Below are 8,658 nucleotides of genomic sequence, written 5' to 3'. Positions count from 1 at the left end.
CTTGGTAACACTTTGTTAGTGATGAACCATTTTTCTACACAAAATATTTAGTATAGCTTGTTTTTTTTTTAAGATATAAAAAAAATGTATATATAAAATGCAAACAAAATTTGTTTACTAATCAAGATTACAAACTTGTTAAAGAATTTATACTTGCCAGTATTATACTTCAGAGGAAATGTATGCAGAGGTTATGTTAACACGCTGTTAATAGCGTCCTTCCTTTGCTGAACTATCGCAGATCGAAATTTAGTGATGGTATTTTAAATGTTCAATTACGTTTGTATATTTATTTAAAAAGCTTTGTGGGCCACGCCCTTAAATTTGTTTAAAGTAATGACATAAATGCACATAAACAACATTTCGCTTAACACTAATAAATGCAATAGTTTCAACAGTTTGAACATTAAATGCTCACAAATGCACAGAATCTCCGAAAACAAATCACCTTCACTTTACATGCGGAAGACACCAAACTTGGTATCGTGTCCAGCATTATTCAGAGCCGCCTTCAAGCTGAGTCCCAACACTTGGCGAGTGTTAGCCGGATCAATGATGCCATCATCCCAGAGGCGAGCAGTGCTATAGTATGGGGATCCCTCTTTCTCAAACATCTCCACAATGGGGGTCTTAATCTTTTGGGCCTCGGCTTCGGTGAATTCCTTGCCAGCTCGCTTGCGTTGATCCTCTGTGATCTGAGCCAACACATTGGCCGCCTGGGTGCCACCCATCACCGAGATGCGGGAATTGGGCCACATATAAAGGAATCGAGGGGAATAGGCGCGTCCACACATGCCATAGTTACCAGCGCCATAGGAGCCGCCAATGATGACCGTAAACTTAGGCACATTGGCACAAGCAACCGCTGTTACCATCTTTGCGCCATTCTTGGCAATACCGTTGGCTTCCGCGTCACGACCCACCATAAAACCTGGTGAGGAAGACAAGGCAAGAAAGGTTAGTTTTATAAATTATGAAAGGCGACTAAATATCTTTAACTCACCTGTAATATTCTGCAGGAAGACCAAAGGAATCTTACGCTGCGCACACAGCTGAATAAAGTGGGCACCCTTAAGCGCACTCTCCGAGAAGAGGACACCATTGTTACCCACAATACCCACAGTGCGTCCATAGAGCTTGGCAAAGCCACAGACCAAAGTCTCTCCATATAGCTTCTTGAACTCGGTGAAGCGACTACCATCGACAATGCGAGCGATCACCTCACGCACATCGAAGCTCTTGGTCAGATTAGGACCTACAATACCATACAGTTCACGTGGATCGTAGACAGGTTCCTCCACAGCAGCTTCACTCGACGTGGTAATGCGGAAGTTCTGCTGACTCGATTGCAGCAACTGATCGTTGTAGTTGTTGGTCGCTGGCAGATTCAAATTGCTGACCACTTGGCGTGCCAAGTAGAGAGCATGCTCATCGTCCAGCGCATAGTGATCGGTGACGCCAGAGGTCTTGCAGTGAAGATCAGCGCCACCCAAATCCTCGGCAGAAACCTCTTCACCCGTCGCTGCCTTGACTAGCGGTGGGCCGGCCAAGAAAATCGTGCCCTGGCGCTTCACAATGATGCTCTCATCGGCCATGGCGGGCACATAGGCGCCTCCAGCTGTGCAGCTGCCCATGACGACGGCAATCTGTGGTATGCCCTGGGCGGACATGTTCGCTTGGTTGTAGAAGATGCGTCCAAAGTGCAGTTTGTCGGGAAAGACTTCGGCCTGACGTGGCAAATTTGCGCCACCGGAATCCACCAGATAAATGCAGGGCAAGCGATTCTCCTGGGCAATCTCCTGAGCACGCAAGTGCTTCTTCACCGTTATAGGATAATAGCTGCCGCCCTTAACAGTGGCATCATTGGCCACTACAACGCACTCGGTACTGTCAGGAAGATATGCGCTTAGCTTAATACCCTAATCTTCTAAAGGAAATCAGCTTACCCGCAAACGCGTCCAACGCCAGTGACAATACCACCGGAATTAACCACCTCATCGCCGTACAGTTCATGGCCAGCCAAAGTGCTAAGCTCCAGGAAGGGCGAACCTTTATCCAGCAACAGATTTATGCGTTCTCTGGCCAACAATTTGCCCCTGGACGTGTGACGTTCATTGGCCTTGTCGCCGCCTCCGTTCAACACCTGGCTGGTCACATTACGCAGCTGTGAGACCAGTTTGCTCATCTCGCTGGCATTGTCCTGCAGTGGATATACTTTGTTACCGATAAATGCAAAATTGTATGCAAATTGTTTATACCTTGAACTCGGCAGATTGCTTATCGACTTCGCTGGTCAACACATTGGCATCGCCCACATGCAACAGACGCGTCTGGCTGCGCATCAGCTGTGTGGCCAACGAATGCCGCAGCAATTGGGTCAGTGGCAACTTCAGCATGTCGATTGTGGTGGATAAATAAATGGAATTACGCGGAGCGATCACAGTAGCTGCCAAGTTGCTGTTACGTCAGGTGTGTTGTGCACGGCGGCGTGTGCGTCAACTCTGGGCACATCTATATCGCGATCAGCTGTCTTTCAAAGTGGCGCCATCTACCGGAAAAGCCTTAGAGTTGCCAGCCAAATAAATTGATTGAAAAGCTTTTCTTCGTTTCTTTGGCATTGTTAAATGTATTCGATTTTCAGTTATTTTTTTGAATTGAACTTGTGAGTAGATAACGCAATAATTCAGTACTACAAAAACGACAACAAATTGTGATTGTGCATGACGCGCTAATATTTATATAACTGTGTGGGTGTTTATGTAAATATAGGACTTTATTTTAATTATTATAATCATTAGGTGTAGGAATTGTAATTTAAATAGTTAACACTGGCTAAAACAATCACATGACAAACATAAACGTTGGCTCTCTTCATTTATTACTATTAAAATTTGAATTACTTGTTATTGTATATATAAAAACTATACGTAGATAATTTAGATATTTTGTAGGTTGGTTGTTGGTTTATCCTTAAAGAATTCCGAAAAAAATTGTACTACAAAAATATAACATTCCTCATCATTGCCGCAGAGCACCACATTGATGATCTGATGATGATCGTCATCATTTTTTTTCTTCTTTTTTGGCTTTACTTAATCTTAATTTTGTGTAGCTTCAATTTAAAGCCAAGCACCTCGCTCAGCACACCGGAGAGTGCCGATAGGATGACCACTTTGATGGTTGTGAACAGATATGGATTGGCACTGAGACCAGAGATCTTGAATGGCGTTTCCAGTTCCTTAAGCAGATCGGCTGCCAGTTTTAGTACACTATTTGAGACCATTAATTCCTCCTTTTTCTTAGGTTTCTGCTCAATTTGTAAATACAAATTGATTTGTTCGGTGATCAGCACCGAAACGCTTCGATATTTGTGCTGAATCTTCTGGCCGAGCGTCATAAAGCGCAGCAAATAGATGCCAATGGTAATGGACCAGATTAGCGCCTCCAGCGTTAAATGTGTGTGCAAATGCACCGAATCCTTTAGCCACTCCACGCTCAAAAAGGCCAACAGCAGGAGTGTGACAATAAATGCGGCCGACACAATAATATCCACCGAACGTTGTGGACCGCGTTTCTAGAAAGTAACAAAAATACTGGATTAAAGATGGTTTAAGTTATGGATATATGTATGTTTGGTTACCTTAAGATAAGAGCGCACACTCAGCCATGTCTTGATATTGCGCACTTTGTTGAGCCGAAAGTGTGGCAGATTCGATTTTCGAGCGCGACGCGATGAAGTCAAATGTGAAAAGAGTTTGGCATACAGAAAACTAAAATGCGATTGAAATTAATTACATTGTAAACAATATTATAAAAGATTGCAAGATTACCGCTGCTTAAAGGTGCGCTCCGCCACCGCAAAGATGATGAATAGGATGAGGGTGAGGCACAGTCGCTGTATGAAGCCCAAGGCCAACACGGTGCGTTCCCATTGCGCCTCTCCAAAGGCAAAGCCCAAGAGTGTAAAGAACGAGGACGATGACTTCTCCCACAACAGCTGCGGCATATAGAAGTAGCTAATCTCGCTGCCCTTATCCGCATCAACGATGATCTATAAGCAAGCAAAGCATTTAATCATTGTTTTATTACACTGCTGCCACATTTTACAAATCGAAGCACGTACCTCGCACAGTCGACAGAAGGTGGGTATCAAAGTCAGCAAGAAGGAGAAGAAGACTCCAATGTAAATGTAATCGTTGGTCACGCCCAGCGAATCGACGCGTTCTATAATGCACGAAGCAATCTCCAGCACCGAGAGTTGTGCTTTCTTTGTGTCCCGCTGATCCCAAATGGTGCAACTAACTGTGGAAAATGTTAATAAAGTAGAATAAATCGATGTATATATAAATGTAATGTTGGAAGGAAAGATTACGAACATATATCTAAAAAAAACTATATTAAGATAAATTTTCTAGATAATTGAATTATATTGTGTGCAAAAGGAAAGTGTTATGTATGGTATAACATAATATTCACTATAATGCCGAAAGGAAATAGGTAAAAATTTTCTAGTTTTTCTAATTGGAATCCTATAACCGATTTTAATATTAATTAATTTCAATTGCTTTGTGCAATGAGTCGATTTAAAATAATTGTCTATCTATTTGTTTAATTAAATCAAATAAATCATTCAAAATCAACAAATATCTAATGTACGCAAGTTGGCAAAAAACATTTAGGTTTTCAATTACTTACTGCGATCTAAGCTACTGTGCGGATTAAGTATGGTTGTGGGTGTTATGTCCAACTCGGGCAGCTCTTCGTCGCTGCATGGCTGATGCTTGTAGCCGCCATCCGACTGATCCAACTCCGAGGTGTAGCTGCAATCCTCGCTATTCGTGGTGACGCCCAGCCAATCGGTGGCCGAAGTGTTGCACTCTTGTGTGCCAGCTGAAGCTGGACTTGATATGATGTCTGCATCGTCGCATTCATCGGACTCTGCACAGCTGCTAGTTGATTCGTGTGCAAGTTTATCGGTTGCCTGGATATTGTTACTGTTGTTGTTGCCCGTTGAGCTGCTGGTGCTGCTCACATTGAGACGCAAACGTAGCTGATTTGGCGGTGCGATAGCCGCAGTTGTTGCAGCATTCGAGTTGCCGCCAACATTGGGCGACTGATTGTTGTCCTCACCACTGGAACTTTTGCCATTGAGACTCTCGAAACCGTCATCTTCGCCAATGCTTCGGCGAGTGCGATAATTGGGCTCCAAACGAGCGCCACTTGGCGATGGCGTCGCATTGCTTAGCTCAATGCTAGACGATGGCAACTCATTCTGATCAAACGTGGCACAAATCTGTATTGGCGTATGCCAGTTGACATTGCGTTTCTTATGCGGACTGTCGGACGCAACGCTTCCGACCTTTCGCAGATCAAAGAGCGGCTCTGGGAGTGTCGTGCTGTCAGCAACAGCAGCAGCGGCAGACGCCGCAGTTGCAGCTTGATGGTGCACGGTTATGGCAGTTGTGGTGGCAAAGGATTCTTCACTACTGGGTTTAAGCTCGGTTGTTGCTGTTGTTGTTGTGGTTGGCTCCACACTGATGGTCGCCAGATTGGCACGTCGCGCACTCAACGAATGATTGCTGCTGCTCGGCTGCGAAAGCTCAGCTTCCGGCTGTCGCACACTGCAGTTTACAATAATAATAATAGATTAATACAGATATTCGCTTTGTTGTTTTGCAACTCTGAAACTTGCCGCACGTATTTTTTGCGACGTCGCATTCGCTGCTGTTCCCGCGGCACATTCGCTTTCTCGCTGAAACTTGTCATGGAGATGCGACGCAATTTGCTTTTAGTGCTGCCGCCAGACGATGAATTTGTGGCGACAATCTGCGAGTGGATTAGGCTAATCAGCAAACTTAATGCACAGGGTATTAACAATGCGCTCAGCAGATCGGCATTCTCTTCAGATTGCTGTTTATCGGCGGCAAGCGTTGCCGTCGATGTGGCATTCACTTGCTGCTCGTAGACGAGCGGTGCAATGCGATTGCTGTGCATAATGTAGATAGCCCAATTGACCAATTGTGTGATGTACAAGCAGAGTATGAAGCCAAAGGCATTCGGTGTCGTCTGCTTCACCCACCATTGTGCATAGAGTGGCAGCAACAGGTAACGCAGTATGGCCAAGCGAATGACCGTGAGGAGCGTTTGCTTGGGCTTTGCTTTCGGAAATGTCGAACCTATTTAAGGAAAAATGATAAAGCATTACTCATTGAATACTATTATTAAAGTGCATTAGTTTAATCACCTCGCACCAAATCCACATCGATCAGTTCCGTTTTCAGCTTGGTGTTCTTCAAGTTGACGCTATTGAAGCCATCCAAAATACGCTGTTCGACGGTCTTCTCCCATTCTTGCTTATCATAGGTGCCGATTCTTTTCTGGTACCTGCACAAAGAAGAATCATAAATCAGTTAAACTATGTAAAAAGTGAGATATTGCAAAACTGCTTACCATGCAACAATTTCATCCAATTTCATAGTAAAAGTGACATAAAATACGCTAAATTGCCACGCGCCCTGCTGCGAGATCAACAAAAGAAAAAAATTATGGTATTAAATTAGTTATACAATTACGTTTGACGACTTGTCTATTACTTTAAGCAATTTAAAGCTGTGCTAAACACTTGAATTCTTAGTCATTTTTATACCCGCTATCCAAAGATTAGAAGTGTATTATAATATTGGTATGATAGATCATTTTCATCGGTCTGCCCGCATATCTAAACACCTGGAGCTCAATAACTATAAAAGTCAGAGTTACCAAAGTTTGGCAGAATATTTCTTATTGTTACCCGCAGATCCAATTTGTTTAGACAATTAGACTCCATATTAAAATGTATAATCGAAATTAGTTATATTTTGATTTAATTAAGGTATACATAATAAGATTATAATAAATATTAATATTAATTAAGTAGTACTGGATTTGGTCACTCTATATATTATTGTACTCCTAAAAAAATATATAGGCTATAATAATTTTAAATGCAAACTAAAGGTTACCGACTAAATAAAAATAAATTTAATTTAGTAATGTAACTAAATTTAAATTTAATAAAGTGGCATATTATTATATGCTGAGAATATAGATCAGTTTTATCGGCTAAGGTCAAATTAAATTTGTATGTCCTCCCCAAAAATAGTTTTCTGACATCATTTTTGAATTCCTACTAAAGAAATCTAAATAACCACAATCAAATAATAAAGATAAACGTTATTTTTTAGAGTGCAAAAGTCAAGTGAAAACTTTGGTCACACTTTATAAATTACCTACACAAAAAAATTATCAGGTATCTCAAAGTCGAGCCTGTTCCTGAGTAGCTTTCCCACTTATTAATTTATGAACGCTGCAGACTGAAACGGTCTTCTAGTTAGGCGAAAATGTTTACAACAAATGCGCGCAGCTTGCTGAGCAGCTGATTTGATTTGATATCGAAGAAACTGGTTTTCGCTTTAAGCCGGTTGCAACGTTTATTTAAATAAACAAAAAGGAAGTGCAAGTTTTGCACTGCAATTAGACGACAAGAAGTTTTCCGCAACAAAGGAAAAATCCCCTAGAAATCAAAGCGTATCGACTACTCATTTTTAATGTTAATAAGCAAAAAAATTTTTTTAGCATTTGTGTTTGTATAAATAAATTTGCAAATAATTCAATTTCAACCTAACTTAGCAAGTGAATAGTAGGGTATTAAGCTATCCCATATGCCCCATTGTAAATGCATGCAAATGTTGCAGCTACCAAAACAATTAAAGCAGCTGATAACTTTCACCTTCACATTGATATGCGATTCAAGAGCTTGAAGACAACAACGAAATGGTTAAAACAAATGAGTGGGGGGATTGTCTCTGCTTTCTCAACAAGCCGTTATACACAACATTTTTGTGTATTCTCTAAAAAAAATCTCAAAATTCTTTGATTATATTATTTTTTTGCTTTGGTAGTGCTTTGCGATGCTGTTGCTGCTGGTGGCGTTTTTGTGGCATAGAGTTCAAGGTGAACAATTTTGTTTTATGACTAGGGGCCCACTTTGTAGTTAGATTTATGCAAATATGTTGAAATTTATGCACATTGCATTCATCGATCTGCCATTTACCTGAAATTTCACAAAATGCTAATCGATTTTATGCACTTCTTTTTGTTGTTGTGAGAAGGAGCGCGCAGTTAGTTCACTTTCGCGCTGTTTACACACGTTGAAAGAGGCTCCAACACTACACTTGTTTGACTTTCAGTTAAAAAACTATAAATTTTGCATGCATTAGCAGCCTACCAGCGTTGTTTTGTTGGTGTTGCACTTGCATTTATGGCCGAAATGAATTGAATTACAGAATTGAGCACGACGAAAACGTCTACCTTCTGCGAAATTTGGAAGATTTGTGTGTTTACTGTTTATGTGTGGCCGAACATTGCCAAAGGAAAAACGGAAAGGGTGCACGAATAGTTTGGTATGTGCAAGTTCTTGGTCACTCTGCTCACATATCGATATTTTGCTTGTCAGCTGTTCTTATCGATATTTGTGTTCTGGTTTTTCTTTGCTAGTTATTTAATAACGGTTATTTGAGTTGAAAAATAGTACAGCAAAAAGTGAAGGAAAGGACACCTAATTTTGTAATTGTTCTTAATTTTTATTTATTACATATTCGTATCAGAAATAATGTGGCA

At 41.3% G+C, this 8,658-nt stretch overlaps 2 protein-coding genes across 2 annotated transcripts; both read right to left on the bottom strand.

The window, feature by feature from the left end:
- Positions 1 to 261: 261 nt before the first annotated feature.
- Positions 262 to 2,396, bottom strand: LOC132791779 (probable methylcrotonoyl-CoA carboxylase beta chain, mitochondrial). Its single transcript, XM_060800837.1, has 4 exons — positions 2,259 to 2,396; positions 1,947 to 2,200; positions 1,004 to 1,887; positions 262 to 931 (listed from the first exon to the last, which is right to left on the bottom strand). Exons 1-4 carry the CDS (start codon positions 2,394 to 2,396, stop codon positions 456 to 458), a joined length of 1,752 nt encoding a protein of 583 aa, XP_060656820.1. The 3' UTR covers positions 262 to 455.
- Positions 2,397 to 2,814: 418 nt separating this feature from the next.
- Positions 2,815 to 8,381, bottom strand: LOC132791778 (protein phtf). Its single transcript, XM_060800836.1, has 9 exons — positions 8,093 to 8,381; positions 6,451 to 6,518; positions 6,245 to 6,384; positions 5,693 to 6,176; positions 4,696 to 5,621; positions 4,124 to 4,302; positions 3,831 to 4,051; positions 3,641 to 3,770; positions 2,815 to 3,574 (listed from the first exon to the last, which is right to left on the bottom strand). Exons 2-9 carry the CDS (start codon positions 6,474 to 6,476, stop codon positions 3,089 to 3,091), a joined length of 2,592 nt encoding a protein of 863 aa, XP_060656819.1. The 5' UTR covers positions 6,477 to 6,518; positions 8,093 to 8,381; the 3' UTR covers positions 2,815 to 3,088.
- Positions 8,382 to 8,658: the final 277 nt, after the last annotated feature.

This window comes from Drosophila nasuta, chromosome 3, assembly GCF_023558535.2.
Source record: "Drosophila nasuta strain 15112-1781.00 chromosome 3, ASM2355853v1, whole genome shotgun sequence".
Classification (NCBI taxonomy): Eukaryota; Metazoa; Arthropoda; class Insecta; order Diptera; family Drosophilidae; genus Drosophila; species Drosophila nasuta.
This window is presented reverse-complemented; position numbering and strand designations above follow the sequence as displayed.

What these genes read in the sequence shown, in the direction of transcription:
- LOC132791779 (XM_060800837.1), bottom strand. Translation starts at nt 2,396, where the DNA reads ATGCTGAAGTTGCCACTGACCCAATTGCTGCGGCATTCGTTGGCCACA. An exon ending in AGCAATCTGCCGAGTTCAAG is followed by an intron (nt 2,201 to 2,258) that starts GTATAAACAATT and finishes TATCCACTGCAG; the next exon opens with GACAATGCCAGCGAGATGAG. An exon ending in GGCGTTGGACGCGTTTGCGG is followed by an intron (nt 1,888 to 1,946) that starts GTAAGCTGATTT and finishes TCTTCCTGACAG; the next exon opens with TACCGAGTGCGTTGTAGTGG.
- LOC132791778 (XM_060800836.1), bottom strand. Translation starts at nt 6,476, where the DNA reads ATGAAATTGGATGAAATTGTTGCATG. An exon ending in TTGGATGAAATTGTTGCATG is followed by an intron (nt 6,385 to 6,450) that starts GTAAGCAGTTTT and finishes TTCTTTGTGCAG; the next exon opens with GTACCAGAAAAGAATCGGCA. An exon ending in CGTCGCAAAAAATACGTGCG is followed by an intron (nt 5,622 to 5,692) that starts GCAAGTTTCAGA and finishes TGTAAACTGCAG; the next exon opens with TGTGCGACAGCCGGAAGCTG.